The sequence below is a fragment of the Corvus moneduloides genome, chromosome 6 (genome assembly GCF_009650955.1).
Source record: "Corvus moneduloides isolate bCorMon1 chromosome 6, bCorMon1.pri, whole genome shotgun sequence".
In the NCBI taxonomy this organism is placed as follows: Eukaryota; Metazoa; Chordata; class Aves; order Passeriformes; family Corvidae; genus Corvus; species Corvus moneduloides.
Window position 1 is genome coordinate 44,074,157 of NC_045481.1, and position 21,775 is coordinate 44,095,931.

Below are 21,775 nucleotides of genomic sequence, written 5' to 3' on the forward strand. Positions count from 1 at the left end.
AGTGACTGATAGAGGAAGAAAACATGGACATTTTTCCTTTTCTCAAGAGACACTGCAGACACTGAGCATGAAATCAGAGAGACTCATGTGCAAGTTCCACCTGAGTCCAGCTTCAGCTGTGACCTGGCTCCACAGCTCTGACCACTGATCAGCATGAGGCACCCTCTGCACCCTTGGTTTCCCTTGCTCTAAGGCTCTTCTGCAGGATGAGATACTGTCCCAGCTGGTTCGCATCACTGTTCTCTCTGAAGGAAGCATTAATAAACTAATAAGTTGGCACAATGACAACATAGAGGGGCACCTCTCTGCTGGGACAGGAGATGAGTCCTTTAGGCTTATACACACACATTGCAGACATTGCAATCTACCCAGTGCTAAAAAATGTTAGCCACTAAAGCCTTTACAGCACAGACTAATCCATCTTATTTGGCCTCCACCTGACCCACCCTCACTCCACAGCGAGAAGCCTACCAACACATAGATGTGGATGCTGTCCTACAGAGCACTTCTAACTCATTGCAATTTTACCTGTGTGAGTTGCCTCAGCCACAGCCCATCTCACACAGATGGTGCAGCCAGGCACCAATTGCCTGGGAAGGTGTCAGAGGACATATGATGAACACCAGCTTGCAAACTCATTTCAAGAAAAATGGTACTCCAAGGAAATTAAAGCTTTAGCTAGCAACTATTTATCTTGTTGGTAATGGAGATGGATGGATAATGATTAAATTTGGGTAAATATAAATCAGTAACACTCAACTAATTTAACCTGTGTACTTTATAAGTAAGAGCATGGATCAAAGGCAGATTATGAACAACTTCCAGGAAGCATGGGGGGAATGCAGTGACAGAAAAGACTGTCAGTAATCTTACTGCAACACCAAGCCAGCCAGAGGTCAATTTGTTCCAAACCAGACTCCAGAAAAGACTTTAAGAAGGTGAGGCTGTCTCAAAGGCTCTAACATTCTTTTAGTAGTAGCTTGAACCAAAGCACAAAATATAACAAGAGATCCTTCCCTCCTCCAAAAAAACCCTCCAAAAAACTCAATCCAACCCTGTGTTTATCCCTGATTTTCTGGAGTTCTTGATTTGCTTAATGTCTAAAAGCAGACACGGACAAACAAAAACATGCACAGCTATGCAGAAACCTTACTTGTATGAACAGGTCTGTGGTGTGACGCCTCCTTAAGAAATAAGGAAAAGCTGTGATCTTCAGGAGTAACCTGAAGCATTAAGGAAAGACCACAGCCTACTCCCTAGATGAAGACTTCATGTTACATTTCTTTCATTCCCCTAGATAACAGCCCTTATTTCTCAGAAAAACTTGAATATGCCTAATTTCCACTAGAGTCACAATGGGCCCTGGGCACAAAACAGAAGCTGTTCTTATAAATCCTGAAGACTCAAATCACAATCTTATATACAAAATATGTTAAGTAATAACAGCATGTTCTTCACACCATGATTTAATCTAGCACTTGGAAAAAAACCCCTCACCATTAGCCTTTTTGATAACCCTGCCAGCTGAGGCAACACTTTTGGTGTATGCACTACCCATAGTAATCATCACATGGCAGCAGCTGCCCGTTACGGTTGGAAGCAACTTGAAGGCTTGAGGATTGATATTTTGCTAACAGACCACCCTGAACCATTCCATTCCCCTCCCTCACTAGCACTGGATTGAAGAGGAGCTTTCCAAAGCATCCAGCAGTGAAGGAACATGGCAGAACACAGAGGGTGCTAGCTTCTCCCAATTACTGTTTTGTCTGTTAATGAACAACATGACTGTCAGCTGAGTAATGAAATTCCAGTCCCTGGAGCTTCATCCAAATATCCTCCCTGCCCATGTCTAGTTAGTAGTCTAAAAGCCTCCCACTGCTTTGCCCTTTTAGTTGACTTCCAGGAAAGCAGCCATCAAGCAACTTCTCGGGAGACATTACAGAGGTACCTACTGGGTTTATGAGGGCACCCTGTGCCAGCACGTTCCTGGAACAGGCCTCAAGCTGCTGCCTGACAGGGCAGGCCTGCAGGCTCAGCCGCTCCAGCAGTGACATGGCAGGGGGCTGGCGGTGCTCAGGAGAGGCCGGCTGGGTGGCAGAGACATCCAGGAAATCACTTTGATGGTTATCAAGCTCCACGGGCACAAATATGTTACGCCAGGAGCTCCCAGCTGTTTCCCTCATGGAAAGCACCCTTTGCCATCGATGGCGACATCTTCCCTCCCTCACAGGCCGGTGCTCCGCCTCAGACCCCCCTCGCTCAGGGCCACGGGGCACCGCGATCCCCCACGCCTGGTGCTCCCACTGCGGCGCAGGGCCAGGGTGGCCCTCCAGGCCTTACCCCGGGAATGCTGCCTGCTGGGATCCGTGGGTAGAGTTTGTGGGGAGTCCATGGCCCGGCAGAGCCCGACACCCCCAGAAATTGCACCCTGGGAGCCCGAACATGCGGCGTTCTGCAATGACACCCAGTCGCGCCCACACAGAGACTCTTCAGGGACAGCAAACCCGCTCTGCATCACCAGGGACTTGCTGTGGCTTAGGAACAAGCAATTATCGTTAATCTTGTTGTTAATTATCACTGCAATTGGCATGGCTTTTGTCAGTGATGTCTGGCCTGAACATCAGGCAGTGTAGCAACATGCACTGTTAAGTCCTTTATTATTTATTTAGGGTAAGATCCTGCTGCAGCACTGCTACCCCGTTTGCTTCAGTTTGCTTCTTACTGCTGATTGTTGAGTCCTCTAGTTCTGTTGCACATCAGGGAATGAGGATGATGCATTCTCTGATGGCAAAACCCATCAAGGAAAACTCTAGGGGAAAACCAGTCCTTAGCGGTGCCCTTTTTTATTGCACTAAATAAAGGCTACGCTGATGCTATTAGCTGTGCCACAGCTTTTCCGTGGAGTTGCTTGTTTCATGACAGCTGAGCTCAGGCATTTTACTCAGCAAGCTCCTTGGGCAGAGCTGAAACAGCAGTGTCTGCCATGTGTTTCACCTCCTCGTCTTACACAGGTGAACGTGGCCAGAGCTCACTCCCACACCAGCCACAGTAGCCAGAGCCAACCTCGCAGCCAACAATACTGACAAAGGACACAGAGGCACCTTCTCACACGTGTGAGGGGAGCGCTCAGGACAGGAACTGTGCTGTGGCTCTGGAGGGGGACATGAGTACAGGTGACTGCAAATGATGCTAAAGTGTTTGAAGTGATTTGTAGAGATGGAGGCAGCCCTGAGCTGTCTCCAGTGCAAAGTACAATGGCTGCACTTTCCTGGGAGTGGGCCTTGGATTTGAATCCGGAGCTGCAGTGGTGCAAACCTTATGCCTGTAAGCTTTTATCTGCTTGGTTTCATACAAAATTGCATTTCCAGTCAAAATGCCACCCAGACCCCAATTTTAGCAGTGTCCCTGGATGTAGGTGTCCCATGGAGAGATGGCTGTGGGACATTTGGGGACAGGAGCACTGTCCTCAGTTCCTATTTTGTAATGTAATGGACTACTGCATCTCCTTGGCACGGTCCTTAGGGGCTTTAGAAATTAGGCTTGTCAAGAAAGAAGTCGAAGGCCCTAGAGAGCTGTCTGATGAAGAACAAGTGAGTTTTTATGTGCTCTAAACCCTCCTACCCAATTTCTCTGCTGCTGCCAGGCAGTCCACCCCTTTCAGCACACATTAGCGAACATCACAAACCTATTGGAAAAAGTGCTGCAAATGAAAAATGAAATGTACTCTATTTAGTCTTCAATTAAGGAAGAAGAGTTTACTCCATCTCTCTAGGGCAACAAAAAACTGGAGCAGAGTGTTAGGTTCATTGAACATTAATGATCTTTTTCTATTATGCTAAATTATTGTTTCCTCAGCCAGTGATCAAATACAATAGCTTTATTAAAGCCCTTTTCAGTAAGAGAAAAGAAAGCGCCTTTCTGCAGCAGTGGCTCTTATGAATGACAAAGGAGCAAGGGCCCTACAACGGGGTGATTGTTGGAAACAAGGGAAACAATGGTCCCTGGTGCTTCTGCAAATGCCCTCACCTTCCTCTGCCCCAGTAACAGAGACATTGAGCTGCCTGAATAAGAAGCTAATTTCAGCTTGGTGCTCACCTCTGGTCTCCTCCACTCTGAACCAGGCACTGCTGAGCAGGGCTCTGGTGGTGCTCTGCCCACGAGTACTTAGAGCTTGCCCAGCAATAAAAAGTATAACCCCCCTGAAAAGGCATTTAACACATGACCCAGGCTGGATGAAAGCGTGTGCTTACGGCAACGAAGAACAAGTGCTGGCTGTAAGAATGCAATCTTGTGGGGAAAAAATTAATCTGAAGTAAAATGAGTCAATTTTGGTGCAAGTCTGTGGAGGCAACACTACACTCTTTAGACAAAATTAAATAAAACAATATTAGTGGAGTTCTGTGGAGGCCACAGTCCAATGTAATTGCAACAGAAAATTGATGTTCTGTTAAGTATGCTGCTCCTGAAAGGAAAGGGTATGAAGCCATGGCAAAAACAATAGGTATAAAAAAATAAGGTTGAAATTAAGTTAGGGAAACATAGTAAACCACTTTTGAAATGTATTTATTTATACCACAACCCAGCTGTGTCCCTCTCTGGCATGATAACATTCTTGTGAGATGATTGCCTCTTACAGCTGCTCAACACTACCCCGTGTACTGTGCATAAAAACCAGGTGCTTGCTCTCATCTGCTGCAAGAGAAAAACACAGCAGCAGAGGTGTTGTCTCCAGAAGTCCCTGAGCCATGAGTGGCAGTGTGTTCCACCCTCCCTACCTGCTTGCCCTAGCTGCATGAGCAGCTTGACCCTGCTGGGATATTCAGCAGCTGGGGATCCTCTGGCAGCACTCACAGACATCCACCTTCACAGCACTCTCCCACGGCATTTAAAACACCATTGCTACTCCATCTGTGGCATACACACCAAATTTCTTATCTGGGACACAGCTCAAATCTGAGCGTGTTTGGGGGGGAAATGGGAATGAACCATGTCACTGGCATGGTGGGAACGCATGGAGGAGGAGAGGGAGTGCTGGCAAAGGAATGCTGCCAAGCACATGGGGAACAAGTCCAGCAGCTTCCCCAGGGGGCACAAGTTGCTTTAATTCACCAGGATACTTTTGAGCTATGGGAACTGCAATTTTCAAGTAGTTTGTTCCTGCCCCAGTCTGTCTTTGTCTGGGAATCCATGCCATAGTGCCCTCCGATGTTAAATATTCTGCCTGAAATCTACCTGGAAAGGGGAGGATCAATAGGCTCTCAGTTTTGCAACCATGGCAACACATACTTTACATATCATTTCAAACTGAACAAAGGAAAATTAAAGACTTGGGGTTTCAGGGAAGGAGGGGACAGAAGGGAACAGGCTTTGCCTCCAGGTGCAAACCTGTCATATTGAATCCTTAATGCAGTGAACTTAAGAAAAGTGTTGATAGAGCAAAACTTGAGACTCTGTGAGGAGAATATGAATGCCAGATTTGTTTCAGCTGACAGTACTCACAGTCTAATGCAGAGTCATCAGCAGCTCTCAACAGACAAACATTCAAACAAGTTCATCTCAGAAAGTAATTATAGGAAAAAAACACCCAATACTCACTCAAAAAAACCCCTCACCCAAAAAACCCCAAAACAAAATAAAAGTCCCCCATAAACAAACAAACAAACAAAAAATCACAACAAAACAACAACATAAAAACCTACCAAGCATTATCAAACATTTATATTTTGGACTAATAATATTCTAAACCTGATTCTGATCTGACTTCTACTGGCAGAAAGCTAGAAAATCAGTTTTCAAGCTGCAGTGGTTTAAATCAAAGGAAAGTCCTTCCTGTGTTCCTGAACCCTGGAAATTTTTGCTAATGCTAGGTGACATTTGTGATAAAATTGTGTTTGATAGCTGATGATCTACAGAAGCCTCACCTATGTCTAGTGATTTAAATTCATTACTTTGTCTTAATAAAGGTTTCGGTTCTTTTTTCAAACCCAGTTATTCCGAAGTTGGGAACAGTGATTAAATTAGGTTGTCATCAGCATAAAATGGCCTGATTTTCTTCTGCTTTTGCCCTAGGGTTTTATTTACACAAATAGAGTATGGATAAAATGCATAAAACTATACATTTCTTGTAAGGTTTAATTTTACAGTCATTATGATCCACACAAAGCGCAAATTCCTACTCCAACAGCAAGGCAGTGGAAAAACCATTTCCTAGTTGAATGTCTATCCACATCCACATGAAAAAAGGGCACTGAAATCCCCAATCTGTTCAAGTCATTACCATGCCCCCTGTAAGTGAACATGCCTGTGCTAATACATAGTGTTGCACTGACTCCTCCAATCACAAATTTTCAAATTTCAGCTTTAAAGCTCTGCTCTTCCAGGAACAACTCGGAATCAGGTGTGCTGTGGGGCTGCGTGTCCCCCTGCTGAGGCGAAGGACACCCAAGTATGGGGTCGGGCCAGTGGTGGGTGGGTGTGGACACTGCCTGCTACAAGAAGCCCAGAGACAGCCCCAGAGGGAGGAGAGCATCACATTGGACAAACCACCATGCAAACCCGCACATTGCAAACCTGGCACTCCTGGGTGAACAGTACATAAAGAGGAAAAGCTTGACCTGAACAGCTCCACCAACACAGAGCTTCTGCCTGGTCTCTTGTTAATAGTGTATCCAAGGATGCTCTGTCTGGCTGCTAGCAAAGGCAGGCACAAAGAGCACAGTCTTGGCAGAAAATGCATGCAGTTAATACAGCACTGCTGGGTAAAACCTCACAGATTTTATAGCATACTTGAAGGCTGTGCATTAAGCCATCTTTCCAGGGTCAGGATCCCAGAAGCCTACAGATGTAGGCATGTGAGCCATTGATGCCACGTTTGTGGTCATTAAGAACGGAAAGATCTGGTCTAAATATGGGGGAAAGAGAAATAATTCATCTGGATACTGAGGAGTACTTGCAGTTGGGTTATTCCATTGAATTCACATCACTGCCCTTCAAGACGTGTCACACAAAGGACTCTGGGAGAAATATGAGACAAAGGTGTCACAGTTTTCTTTTACATGCCATTATGCAAGGATGAGGCTTGTATCTATAATTCCACGACTGTGTCACCTTTTCTTTATCCTGAAGCCTGCCTGGCGTTCTTAGGAAACAAGGGGAGCTCTTCAGTGTGGCTGTTCTGCTCCATCAAGGGCAGCAACACGGCACTGGGCAGAGGTTCGGGGGAAGCCAAGCAGCAGGGGTGAGCTTTCTGCTGGCTCCTGGCAGCAACATGGGCAGCCTGAGCCTGGCAGCTGCCAGCTCTGGGGAAGGGGGTCACTAGAGGGGCCACAAACAAGGGCCCCTCCTGCCCATGGCAGGTGGTGAAGGCTCCTGCTATCCAGCAGCACCGACAGCACCACTGAAGTGAGAGAGTGCTGCTGCCTGCACAGCATGGCTGGTAGGACAAACTCTGTGCCCAAGTCTTGGCTGCACGGATGCAAGGCTTGCCTTTGCTCCCTTCCGCCTTCAGTGCAGTATTTGCTGGAGCTAACCCACCACTGGCTGTGCTTTCCTGCTAAGTTAGGTGCTCTGGCTCTGCCAGTGTCATGCAACATCCTCTCATGGTTTCTCTATACCTGTTTTCTCTCTGTTACAAGAGAGCAGTAAGACACATGCCACAAGAGCACTGTGATGCCTAACTCATCTTCATAAAATGCTTTGAATCCATCATGAAATGCTCTGCAAAAGTTCAAAGCACATCATCAATATTACCGCAGTATTTATTGTCTCTGAATGGTCCATGTCATTATCATTAAGCATGAATATTATTCTTTATTATGCATCCATGCTATATCTTAGATTCTTGGCAGTTATTCAGAGATGTTGGAAATGCTTTTCTTGGATATGCCCTTTCCTAACAATTTCAGGAAGATGTATGCACATCTGAAATGTTAGAAGTCAAATTTCTGTAATTTCTAATGCACAAAAGACTCCATCTGGCACACCTATATTTTTCAGCTATTATGCAAACGGAGAACTGAAATATTAACAAGCTTTGTGAGTAATTCATATCAGGCAGGATAATTTTTAAAGTTTTTCAGTGAGTATACTTTCTGAGAAAAAATTCTCTTGATGACTCTGAACATACTGATAGTTGCTGGAATTTAAAGAAATGGATGGGTATCATTAAAATGACAGCAGATTGAAAAATTACAATGAGGAAAACACTTATTTGCATTTCAACATAAAAGAGCATGTCATGTGTTCCTCACCGCCCTAGCTGGTGTTTCTGGGGCACTATGTGTGTGGGTAGGTCCTCCTGATGCAGAGTAGCAAAGAGGAGGGAGCATGACCCTGGGGCAGAAAGACTAGTCTGTGTATGGTATAACAGGCACCAGCACATGTGAACATCAGTGACATCTGAGAACTTGAAGCAAAGTGTGGACTGCAACAAAAATGACCTGGATGTCAAGGAGAAGGAGTGGAGCAGTTTGAACAAAGTGAGGAGTCAGTACACTCCAGTTCTCTTTCCAGATAATATGGATTTCAGCATTTTAAATGCCATCAGAACAGATGAGTTCGCTGAAGCATGTTCTTTCCTGCTGGTTGGACTCTGCTGAGCCTCTTGCAGAAGCAGCCATCCCACCTCTATGTTTTGGCAGTGGCCCTGTTCCAGCCTTTTCACTGGCACGGACCACAAACTTCAGCTGAGCAGCTCACAGCTGAAGCCTTGACTTGCAGGATGTCTCCCTTCTTCCTGATGGATCCTTCTATTTTTTCTTCCCACCTCTGAGGTCAAACTGTGTCTCAAGAGCAGCCTTAGCTGCTGAAGTGCTGTGGATGATCCTGGCAGGGAAAAGCACCAAGTCTGGAGCAAGAAGATACCTTGCATTAGCAAATTTACAGAAACATCAATTTTTTTTTTGCCACTTTGTACCTTCTAGAGATTATGTGTCGGGTTTCCCTCTTGTGTAGGAAGAGAGCTATGCCTGTCCCAGTTCCTGGTCCCCAGCACAGCTGACGATGTGGCCAGCCAGAGCACAGAGCCGTGACATGGTGCTGTGGCAGACAGGGTGACTGCTCCTGGAGGAGCCCAGCTCCACCCTCTGCACCAGCTGCCACTCCACTGACACAGGATTACGCTGGGGTTAGCACAGACATTGCAGCTTCATGAGCCACCTGTTTTGATCCTGCCTGAATTTTCTCTGGCTTGCTCTGTGGCTTAAACTTCTATTTTCAACTGAAGAGAGAGGGAGGCAAAGGAGGAGGAAGGGAGATGGTCGTGGTGGGGCTGATCTGAGGGTTTTCTTCTCCCAGTGTGAAACAGAGCCTATCTAACACTTGAATTCACTGCTGTCAAAATTCCCATCAGTTTCTGATGCTGCATATGCATCCGTGATCTACATACTAACCTAAACTCTCCATACACTCACAAAGCATCAGTACATCACCATGAAGCAGCCAAGCCTTAGATCCATACTTCAGTAAGTAGCCTACCTCTACTGTGCCTCTTTGATCAGAGACAACCTTCCTGGTGTCACCAAAAGCACTGCTAAGACAGATGGGATTGCTGTGCTGTTTAATAGGAAAAAGATGTTGTCACATGAAGCAGTTGTCTCCTCTGCCTTCAGCATAAAGAAGCTAAACCTGACAGTCTGAAAGAGGAGAAGAATTGTAGCCTCTTTGTTAAGATTCACAAGGAAAATATCCTAAATATTGTCTCTTATAAAATACGTGATTAATTTTAATTATTTGCATGGGTATAGCTTCATTTCAAGGAATACCAATTGTAGTTACTGCACTGCCCTGATTGTGTAGGAAAGGTCTAGGAAATGAAACTGCCTGGAGACTCATTATTGACAAAAAATGCCTTGTTTATGCACCTTGACTGGGAGGAGCAACATACTGGGAGGAGTAAAATAACTATCTGGACTATTCACTAGTAAGTGAATTACATTTCTTATTTAATCACCTGAAGCACCAATAGAAACCTAAGGAGGGGAAATTATATATTTTTTTCCTTAAAGAAGACTGTCTCCTTCCCTGGAGATATTCAAAAGCTGTCTGGACACAATCCTGAGTAGCATGCTCTAGGGGACCCTGCCTGAGCAGGTAGGCTGGACTAGATGACTTCCAGTGGTCCCTTCCTACCTGATTCATTCTGTGATTCTGTGATTAAAGAAAAACAGAAGGCAACCCAGGAGCATCTGTTTAACTGTATCAGCTCCAACCACTCATCTTCATTGTTTTTATGAGCTAGAAGATAATGGCTTCATTTTTGGCACAACCTGAAATGTATCTTGCTAGAGGTCTTAAAACCTCCTGTCACCCTGACTCTCACAACAGGCTCTGGTTAGCTGGGATCCCAGCAGTCTGCTGGGTTAGTCAGCAAAGAAAGCAGCAAGAGGCACCACTGTCAGTCCCCCTTGTTGTTTCTAAAATAACACTCATTGTAGATATACTCATGAGCAGTTTTTGCATCCAAACTGCAGGGAAATTCATGCTCTTACGCCCGCAGGGCTGTAAATCAGAAAATACTTTAGCATGCTACTTGCATTTAACAAATCACAAGCAGAGGGTTTAATTTTGATCTCTGGTGGCTATCAAACCAGGAATAACTCCACGAGGCAGTTGCTTTGCTGGGTAGCTGGTGTGAAAGGAAATAATACCATTAATATCCTTCAGATCCTTGCATCCATAATCTGTGCCACCTCACTTTGAGCTGCACCGTTGAAAAATAAAAAGTAACTCTTTTTCTGATGAGCAAATCCTGCATGTTTTCAAAAAAGCAAAGGAAGCAATTAGCTCCCCTTAGCTTGACTATAGTAAAGGACATTGAAAACTTTGGGGGTGATAGAGACCCAGCCAAACTAAAGCAAATTGACTAACTGCAATCACTTAAACAAATAAATTCTGGGAGCAGACTTCTAGCTTGCCTACAAGAAATCATGTATGGCTAAAAAATATTCACAACAGCAGCTTGAAACCATAGTTTATTAATGGCCTTTACCCCACAGCAGGACACAGAAAGGAAACTGGCAAAACAGGCACATTAAAAAATGATGTCTTTTCTGACTGAAATATACATTATGCAGAAATACACCTCCCTTCTTTTGTGCTGGGGCTGGAGATACTGATAAAAAATGTGCTTCTTCCTTACCTCATTACTGGGTGGCATTACTGCATTGCTATCACTTGAGGTAAGTGCTGTCTGTCTTCACTGCAAGGCATCTTTTAAAATCCCACCATGAGGGGAGAAGTCTTTTGGCAGAAGAGGGAGTTTAAGGAAGGGGTAGTTGGTGAGGGACAGGACATGATGGACATGGACACTTAAAACAGCTGCCTTTTGCTTTCTGGGAGATACTATTGGAAACAAAGCCCTTCAGCTATATTTTAGTTAAAAGAGGAAAATCAACTCAGACCATACAGACCAATTGTAATTTTAACTCCTGCACATGCTTTTGGGGAACATAAGGAGCAGCAAGTGGCAGCAGCAAGGGGACCATCCCAGCCTCACTCCCCAAACAAAACCACACTGATCCCAAACCTCTTAATCCTCACCATCACACACCTGCAGGTGTAAGATCTGAGGATGCCCCAAGGCTGACAGCATCATCTAGTCCAAATAGTTTGGGAAAACCTTAACTGTACATACTTGGATATTAAATTATATAATGGATTTTTTGGCAGCAAAAGAGAGTTTTTAGTGAACTGCTCACAACTCAGAATGGGGAAAGTACTTCATGGGTTTTGGCAAATAATATTGAATTGGCTGAGTAAAATGCTGAAGGCAATAAAAATCATTGAGGATACATAATGTTACACAGGCTGAAATCCACCAGATAACAAAAACATTTAATGAGAGATTTTGAAAATGATCCTATTCTTTCAAGATCACTAATTGTCAACAGCCTACATATGGAAAGGGCAAGTCCCCAGGAGTGCCAAAAATCTCCCAGTACACGTTTTTCTCCTTGTTCTGTGACACAGACTGGCTAAAAATGACCCATTTCAGAGGCTGTTGCAAGAAACCTGTCACAGAAGGTAGAGAAAGGGGCTGTGGGAGATACACTATCCCTGCAGCCATCCAATTTCATCAAAGGATGTTTGCTGCTTGGTCGCAGCATCTGGGATGGAATTTCCCTGTTTTAAAGTGCCTCAACATCTTTTTTTTCTTTTTTGTAATTTTCATGCCTTTGACTACTTCTTATAAAACACATTCTGATGGACTGACACCAAAGACTGGCTTGACAGTGTGTCACTTTAAAAAGCCCAGGTGACAGACGGTAGACAAGCATGGTGACATCCTGGCAGTACAATTTATATCTCCCTGTCTTAATTGTCCTTGTAACCAGCTTGCATTCTGTTTGTATTCCACCTGAAATCCCCTTACCTGCATGTCCCTCCTTGGGATAGGAACTGGAAGGGTCTGGGTCTTCAGGATGTCTGCTCAATTTTCCTTGCAGCAGCAATCACTGCATTTTGCAGTCTGTCTTCCCTTGTGTTTGTTTTCTCGCAGAAATGAACAAAGTGCCACACACACAAACCCCCAGAAGCCAAACCACACAAGAACTGGCTGAATAGCAGAATCACACAAAACCAGACAATCCATTTGCAACATCAGACCCTCTTTGTTGTCCTATTGCTGTTGTTCATCCTCCAATAATCCAGCCAAAACTCTTTTCCTTCAGTACAGCACTGGTTTCCTTTCAGATGGGATCAGTCTCCTTCATCTGCACAGTTCCTGTCACACCTGCACCCAGCAGCAGTCCTGATTCATGCAGCCTTGTGTATGTCCTTCTTTCCCATAAACTCATCCAGCACTGGAGCGGGCAATGGAAGCCACAGCACACGAGGGTGCTAAAACATCACAAGTTTAACACCTTGTTCTTGCCCCATACCCGAAGTGCACTCAGATTAAACAGTCTCTGAGTGTGGGACTGCTAATGTTTGTTAAAACACCAGTTAATCCACAATAAAATACTTCCCGTTGGGAAGTAACTTCTGCTCAGATGAGCACGCATTGCTTCAGAAGGGAGAGCTGTATTAGCACCCAAGCCAGCAAGGTAAAAGGTTTTCTAGGTCACTGAGAGTCACAGCAGCTCTGTGGGTGCCCAGCAGGCACTGCTTACTGTGCAGCCCAGCCCCTTCTCCTGGGAGCTTTGCCACATTTAACCCAGGGAACACAGCTCTGAAGGAGTGATTAAATTTCATGCTGTGGTTGCAAAGTAGGAATAACACGCAAAATGGGATTACGTTTTAATATAATCTCATATCTCACAGTCCTGGACCACCTAGTAATGTCAGTGAGATAATTCTAAGTTTATTAACATTAAAAAAGGCATCAAGCTTCAAAGGGAAAGCAAAAAAATATGCTGGTGATGTCAAGAGCATGCTGTATGACCAGTGAGTCAAAGTGTTACTAACTATATTTTCACTGTCTTCCACTGGCTCTGAGTTATTTCCCCAATCTTTGAATGGGCTGACACAGCCTCAGCAGGGCAGTGAAGTGTGGCACCAGAGGTCAACACAGTTCTATCCCTGGGGCAGCTGCTTTGTGTGAGAGGTAAGGGAACTCTGCACCTGGGAAGAACTTCCCAAGCTGTGAAGGAAATTCTCAAAGGGAAATCCTCACTGAAAACAAATCCATACTGGAAATTACTTCAGATGCAAGCAAACAGAAGCAAAGGAGATTCGTGCTGCAAATGCCATCCTTGCTTTTTTCACCAAGTGGGAACCCCACTGAATTCACATGCTTTGCTGTTTAGTGCACCCTGGGGGTGCAGTAGCCACTGCAAGCACAATTTCGATACCCTTTAGCTCTCAGAAACTGTGAACCCGGTCCTCCCTTCACTGTGGTGGTGTCTGGAGGTAATATCTCACTGACTGAACTCAAGCTGGGAGTAGCAGCAACTCCCTAACTCTACAAGCCTCCTCAGATTCCAATGAAAGAAAAAATCAGGAGAGTCACTGTGATTTTAACTGGGGATTTAAATACATCCTCTCTATATATATTTCCTTTTTTTTTTTTTTTTTTTTTTGTTTGGTTTTTGGGTTTTTTTTTTTGGTTGGTTGTTTTGCTTTGTTCTGTTTTGTTTTCCTGAAGCTTCTGTTATCAGTTAAGCACCTAGGTCTCCTACCTACTTTACTTAGTTAAGCACCTCCTGTCTCACATTTGGGACAGACCCAGACCACCTCTGGGCTGTGACCCCCACCCAGCCTCTTCAGATCTGTACAAGAGGCCACATCTGACCAGGGCATCAGTGCAGCCTCCCTTGTCAGCACACACTTCATGGAAAGCCTGTGAAAAGCAGTGGGAAGTGCATCCTTAAGTGTTCTGCTGAGTGACATCTAAAGCCCTACAGCCCCATTCTGATAGGGCTCTGCAGACAATTCCTTGAGCCTCAGGCAAAGCGCTGCTGAGCTGCTGGCAATGCACAGCCAGAATCTGCCTATCCTACTATTAACAAACTTCTACTCACAACTTTCAGGTCCTCAGGTCTTCCTGTTCTGAATGGTTTTCCTTGCCTGTCTGACTACTCTGACTCAAAGGAAACTCTACTGGAAGTAAGCAGAGTTAGATGAGTGCCATTAAAATTATACCACCTCAAGTTTTAGAGTTTCATCCCTTGGTTCTGCTAAAATAGCATGCAAAAAGTGTATGAGACCACTAATTTACAAACCACTGTTTGCCTTAAAGAAATCACACAGAAAAGAGTAAGTTTGCCTTAATATAATGATAATTCAAAGCTTTTACAGAAGCAGGTGATCCGCACCAGAAGGATAAAATAGAGCAACAAAGTGAAATATCATCATCCATCTATGCTAGTTTTGTCTGTCCTTTTTGAATGAACACATTTCCCAGGGCACCGCTTCCCTAGCACAGCATCTCTAGTTTCACACCAACCTACAACTACACCATTTTTGAACATGTAACTTATATATAACTTGAGGTAGTTACCAGTCACCAAAGAGGAAATCATGTTTCTTCTTGAAAGGGGTAATTATCTAGGCTCTGGCTCTAAAGACACTGAAAACGAGATTTACTTCCCATTAGCCATCAAAGCCACAGTTGTGCCATAATTATAGAAGTACTTAAACAGAAATAAAACCTTAGATGCTTGTGGCACAGCAGTTTGCTCTTCACAGCGGTTTAAAATGTAAGCCAGCAGTTTATTATTTAAATATATTTTCATGAGGTGAATGCGACAGAAACTGCTGCTTTTTGTAACTTGAGTTACAAAGCAATCCTAAAGAAGAATTAAGAACTACAGTTAAGTTGTGTATTATCATGTAAATGACAAGGGAATGTCACATGAGATTCTGTGCATTGTTCATAGAGATAAATGCAGTGAACTATAAATACAAGTTCAATAGAAAGCCTTGACAGTTCAGCAGCTGAATGAAAGCTAGTCTTGGAGGCTGCTGGGACATTTTGAAATAAATACTCATACACAAAGATGCAATATCTAACACATCTAATTAATCAACCATTAGTTTTGTTTGTAAAACTGTTGTCTTTTAAAAAAAGCTACCCCCAAACCCCCCCCCCCCAACAACACTGTAATGGCCAATGAAAATTGTCTTTCTATGAAGTTTAATCTAAATAATGAATATTAATAGACCAAAGACCTCCTGCAGGTAGGAATGCACAGCCCTCCCTGAGCTCAAGGGAGGGTTACTGCTCAACACTGAAAACAGCACCTACTTTCACAGCAGCCACTGGGCCATGCTGCTGCCTTCATCAAGAGCTGTCTGTCCAGATGTAGAAGAGATTATGCTGCTGTTTGATTATAGCAGGACATATACTGGCATTTGGGGTCAAAAAGGATTAGTTTATCATTTGTCCTTATTCTGGCTGTTATTTCGAGCCATACAATGGCCTCTTCTATGAATACTGGTACACGTAAAGAAGCAAGCAAGAGATGCCAATATTTTATTTTGTACACCCACTGCTACTGCTTCGCCCTAGAACAGACCTTGTGTAGGAAAAAAAACCCCACCAACTATTTCAGCATGATTAAAAAGCTTTCTTATTCTTCAATTCTGCCTCAATCTCTTCATTGCAAAGATAACCAAAATGGGAAGAGAAGACAGTATGAACACCACTGAAAGCAACTGCCATCCCTGGACATGCCTCTGGAGTAGAAACAGCTGACATGACCTGTACCAGGCTGGTATCCAGTCCCAGCACCCAAAAAGGCTGACAGCAGCTAGCCCACACCAGTGTGGGCTATCAGTTTGCTGAAACTACCTGCTTCAGTTATCTCAAGGTTAGTCCTGAGAGAGGCAGTTCATTTCAGCCTTTGAAAACCAGATAGATGTCTATTCAGCTGAAGTACTCACACTACTTTAGGCACTTGAAGAGTTTTTCCTCTTTCAGGGACACCTAGGAATGAGAGAAGGGTAGTGTTTGAAAGCTACCCCTCCTTGCCTCAGAGGAATGAGTAAAAGTTCATTCTGATCAGTGGAGTGAGAAGCTGCAAAGCGGTGGCCTGCATCGCACATCAGGAAAGACTGAGGAGATGCATGCTTCCCTGTCAAAGCTCAGGCAAACATCCAGGCCAAAGAAGGCAAAACATTAACACACTTTACTGAAATATCGGTTTCTTTAGTATGTTACAGAAAAGTTTATGAACATATATAATGTACATAAAAAGCAGACTTTGTAAAATAAAAAAGTCTTCTATAAAAAAAAAATTTAAAAGTCAAAGTAAAGTGCATGAAACAGTTTTTCCTCCACTTTAACTGTTGTGTCAAAGTCTTAGCACATAGCAGTATTTTTAAAATGGGAGATCTTCTTGTGCCACCCATTAGTCAGTTACTTTACCGGTGAGATGAAATTATGATGGTGATGATTACAAACAAACCCTTAAGAATCAGAACAATTTAACCCAATGAATCCACAAAAAAACTAAGAGCAAAGGGGATATGGGCTTCCTATACACTTCTCATCAACAAGATTTAACAATCAGTGGAAAGGTTCACTCTCGTTAAAGAAAATTGGTAGGAAACAAGTTTCATAAATAGGGCAGTTTTGCTAGTTAGGGGCTCCCCTATTGTGCAATCAGTTCTTGGTCTACGAACATCAACATTCATACTTAAATATGCCGTTGCAAAAGGAAGAATATATAAAAAATGTTTCTGCCTGCCTTCGTTGGAAGGAAAAAAGTTACTCAACCCCAATCCAGACAAAGACGACTGCTTTCCTATGGGGTCTCCTACAAGGGCGAGTGCACCAAGGTAGTTAAGGAAAGCACTGAAGATGCTGAACCCTCTCATTTTTCCAACTCTGGGGGCAGAGTCCTGGAGCGGAACTGGGCCGTAATTATACCGATTGCGCTCTGCATCTTCAGAGACCTTGACAAAGCGAATTACTCGCTCGTCTCGACAGCCCCGGCAGGCAGGTAGCCCATTATTCCCGCCGCTCCCGGCGGCCCTCCCCATCCCCAGCACCCCCGGCCCCCGGCAGTCGCAGCGACTACGCGGCACCGAGGTGGCAGGCCGGGTCAGCTCCGGCCCGCGGCAGCTGCCGGGGCAAGCACGTCCCGCTGCCCGGGAGCAGAGGCAAGGCGGAGCGCTGCGGCCGCGCCGGGGCCCTCAGAGCACGGCAGCCTGTGCGCGGCAGTGGGCGATGTGGCGGTGCACGAAGTCGACGCGGGCCTGCAGGAGCTCGGCCTGGCGCTCGGAGAGGAAGCCGAGGCGCGCCCAGAGCGGCTCCCGCGCCCGGTAGCGGCGGCGCAGCTCGGCGGCAGCGCTGCGGCGACGGTGCAGCTCGGCCACCCGGCGGGCCGTGCCCTCGCGGAACACGCACACGGAGCGGAGCAGCGGCTCGTTGTAGGGGTCCCACATGGCGAGGAGGCGGTAGCCGTGCACCAGCCCCGCCTCGTTGTCCATGAAGACGAGCCCGCCGTCGGGGGCGCGGAGCAGATTGCTGGTAGCGCGGCGCATCACCCGTGGGTCCCACTGCAGGCTGAAGAGGTTGCTGACCAGGCGGTCGAAGTTGGCCGTCAGGTAGTCGAAGAGGATCAGATCGCTCCACTGCACCAGCTCCACCAGCTGTGACGGCGGCAGCCCGACCAGCTCCCCCGCCGACAACGGCTGCAGCCGCCGGCCGGCGCTCGCCTCGGCGCCCCAGGGCGCGGGAGCCACCACGGCGGTGAGATTGTCCACCCAGCGGGTCAGGCTGACCACGGCGCCCTCGGCCCAGTGCGAGCCGCGCAGCTCCTCGCGCACCGGCTCCCACTGCTGCCCGCGGGCTTCCACCAGGGCGAGGGCCATGGGCGGCAGCCGCTCCTGCATGCCCAGCACCCCGGCCAGGTGATACGAGAGCGCCTCGCCCTGGATCTGCTCCGGGTTGATGCCATAGCGGACGCAGGCGCGGCTCCCATCCGACAGCCGCGCCAGCCGGTTGGAGCTGCGCCCGCAGCCGCCCCGCTCCAGCGAGGCCACGCGGGCTGCGCGGGCGGCCGACAGCCACGCCGCCGCCTCCTCCGCCGCGAAGCCCGGCGGCACCTGCTCCTCCAGCTCACGGCTCCAGAAGATGCCCCGCTCCACCGGAGAGCCGGTGTCGGCCGGCGGCTGCGAGTCGGTTACAGCGAGCTGCTCCTCGCCGTCCCGCTCCTCCCGGTCCGTCGCCGCCGCCGGCACCGCCAGCAGCGTCCGAAAAGTTTTCTGCCCGCCGCCGCCGCTGGACTCGCCCCGCACCGCCGAGGAGCGCCCCCAGCCCCATCGCCCCGGGGGCTGCCCGGCGGGCAGGCGCGGCTCCGGCAGCGCCGCCGCCTCCCGCCGCAGCAGTACCGTCCAGAGCCCCGGCAGGGCGCCCAGCAGCAGCAGCCCCAGCACGGGCAGGGGCCCCGGCGCGGCCCGCCTCGCCCGCTTCATCCTCACGCCGCTTCACGCCGCTACCGCGGGACGCGGCGGCGGTACAGCCCCGCCGCTCGGCCGCTCAGCGCAGCGCTGGCGCATGGCCGCGGGCCGGATCTGCCGCCCCGGGAGCGGCAGCAGGAGCAGGCGAGCCCCGGCGGCTGCCCCACGCCGTGTGCGCCCAGCTCCGCCGGCGGCCGGGAGACCACGGGCACCGCACCACGTGGGGGAGCCGGGGGGGCGCGCCCGGCCCGCCCCGTCTCCCGGCGTGGCCCTCCGCTTAAAACGGCGATGGCCCGCGCGGAGACGTCGGTGGTCCCACACACGGCAGGGCGCCCCGTCGAGGAGGCGGAAGGGTCGCGGATGGCGTGGGAGCCGCGCCGGTCGCCCGTCCAGCGGGAAGGGAGAGCGCTGCGGCGGGGGCGCTTGGCCCGCCGGTTCCTCCTCGCCGCTGCGGGCAGCACAAAGGAGCCTGCACACCGAGGAAGAAAAGCGAGGAGGGGGAAGGGGAAGAGGAAGGCGGTACGCACGCCAGCGGGGCCGCCCCCCGCGCCGGTGCACGGGCGGCCGCGGAGCCCCGGGCGCGGCCGCGCCGCCTCCCGCCCACGGCAGCACGGCGGGGTCGCGCCGCGGTCAGCGGCAGAGCGGCTCCCCCTCCGCTCCACCACCCTCAGCCCCAGCCGGCGCTCGGGGCCGCGCGGGGGCCGGGAGCGGCAGGTGGTTGCACAAAGGGACCGCTGCAAACACGAGCGGTACACACCCGGACAGACACCTGTCCGCCCGGCAGCGGAACCGGACCCGACACGCCCGGACACCGCGGCGTGATGCCGGGGCTCCCTGCCGGGCAGGGCCGCCAGTGACCGTGGGCGAGGCGCGGTAGTGAGACCTCACGGAGCATCACCTCTTCTTCCCCCTTCTGTGGCGGCCGGTGGGCGCCCGCCTGCACGGAGGGCAGTGCCCTTCGCGTCCTTACACGCCGGGGTGTGCGCGGTGCTCAATATCAGGTTACGGAGTGTGCGGACCAGCTTTTCCTGGCATTTTAACTCCCTCGAGAGGGGTTAACCCACCTCGCGGGATATCCTGCCCGACGGAACGACAGCCAGCCTTTCTTTTCAAGTTGTGTCCCTTTGAGGTGTTTAGAAGAGTAGCTATTTCTCTATTCCCCATTTCAATTTTTCTGCCTTCGCAATGCAAAGAAGCTTAGATCTGCTTTTTCGGTATTTTACTGGCGACCTCTCTTGGGAAGAACACGTTTGTGAGCCGAGCGAGATTAAACACCTCTCCCTTCTGCTATCATTGCCGTGGCTATCCTCCAAAGTAGTTATTGGAGTTGGATCAGCATAGCAAAACCACGGCACGCAGAATCTTAAATACTGCAAAAGAAAAAAATTCTCTTTCACGTCTCTTGAACTCTTTGCTCTCTTGAGGTATCACAACAACTCCTAGTTTTTCAGCCACACCCCAGTCTTTCAAGTTTGATGGAATACAGTTTGTTTACTTTCAGTATAAGAACTAGGGAATTCGTTCTTTTTCAGAATTTTGTTAAAAACATTCAAACTATCCTAATCCACCTTAAGAACTCACACTTATACACACACATACGCCTAGCCCCGCAGAAAAAAATCCAAACCAACCGAAACACACACACAAAAAAAAAAAAAAAAAAAAAAAAAAGGGAAAAAAGGCAGAAGTTGAATTCGGTGTCTTTTTTCCCTGTCTTCTGCCTCGAATTCCCGGGCAGAGCCCGGCGGGCGCCTCCCCGCCGCTCCGTGCGGCCGCGGCCGTGTCGCAGCAGCACCTCCTGCCGCTCGTGGCTCCGCGCTGCGGCCCCGGTAACAATGACAATGAGAGACACTGACCAGCCCGGCTCCCCTCAGAGGCAATACAAGCTGTGAAACACTCCTCTTGCTACCCAAGAATTCGGGTCTCGTGCTGTTCCGACCCTGAAGCCTTATTGCCAGATGACGCTTTACACTTTCACCCTTTGAAACCACACGAGCTGCGCGGTGAACACCGGGTGTGTGATTTGGAGCTGGTGGCTGCTACGCTTCACAGTGGTCGATGAGAACAGTACCGTTACCCTGCGCAGGAGGCTTTTATCCAACAGTATTTTTACCAAAGAAATGACACAGAATTTCCTCTGTTCTCTGCCACTTTGTAGCTTGAAATAGGTTTAAGAAAACTCCTAGGTTGTTGGAAAATTATTGAAAGCAAAACCACTAATTTTATTCCATATGTAGGTTGGACATGTATTTTGCTTTCTATGAATTTGTGTTTCTTTCAGGTGAGTTATGCTTCTAGTGAGCATCCAGCTGCCAGTGTCTGCACTGGGAATCCCCCCTGGAGCAGAACCATTGCCATGGATAAGGACACTACATTTCCTGGTGTTAAGGTGAATATAACCTCCAGGTTAAGGATGACATTAATTTCAATTACAGCTTGCCTCTTGTAAGCTAAGCAGTTAATCAACAAGCTATACTGTGACTACAACCTTAGATCAATAGCTGGGAAAACATCACCTCCCCCAAATACTCCACCTCTTAACTGCACTCTTTGAAAGAAGTACAGGCCAGAGTTTAGCTGAGCCATCCCTGTGGCTAATCGTCCTGCTTACAAGCTGCAATATTTTTTAAAACCAGACAATTGGTAGAGGGTTAAACATCAGCCAAGCTGTTCAATTTACAGCAGGTTAAGCATTCCTGAAACTGTGATCAGTGATATATTTGGGTCAGTCAGATGTCTTGTTAGTGCTTTGCAGACATGGCAATGAGCAGCTCAAAGATAAAGCAGAAAGTCACCAGGCTTCACAGCCCTGCACTGGGGAAGGGAGTGCTGGCCACTGTCCAGACCCAGAATTCTAGCAAGAAGAAAGATAACAAAATAATTTCTGGCTGCCCCATGTTGTTTCTTATATTAACTTGATTTTAGCTAC

The 21,775-nt window shown here is 47.8% G+C and overlaps 1 protein-coding gene across 1 annotated transcript; it reads right to left on the bottom strand.

Annotated features, from left to right (window-relative positions):
* Positions 1-15,898: 15,898 nt before the first annotated feature.
* FJX1 (four-jointed box kinase 1) lies at positions 15,899-19,030 on the bottom strand. Its single transcript, XM_032112847.1, has one exon. The coding sequence runs from the start codon at positions 18,859-18,861 to the stop codon at positions 17,578-17,580; it is 1,284 nt and encodes a 427-aa protein (XP_031968738.1). The 5' UTR covers positions 18,862-19,030; the 3' UTR covers positions 15,899-17,577.
* Positions 19,031-21,775: the final 2,745 nt, after the last annotated feature.

What these genes read in the sequence shown, in the direction of transcription:
- FJX1 (XM_032112847.1), bottom strand. Translation starts at nt 18,861, where the DNA reads ATGAAGCGGGCGAGGCGGGCCGCGCCGGGGCCCCTGCCCGTGCTGGGG.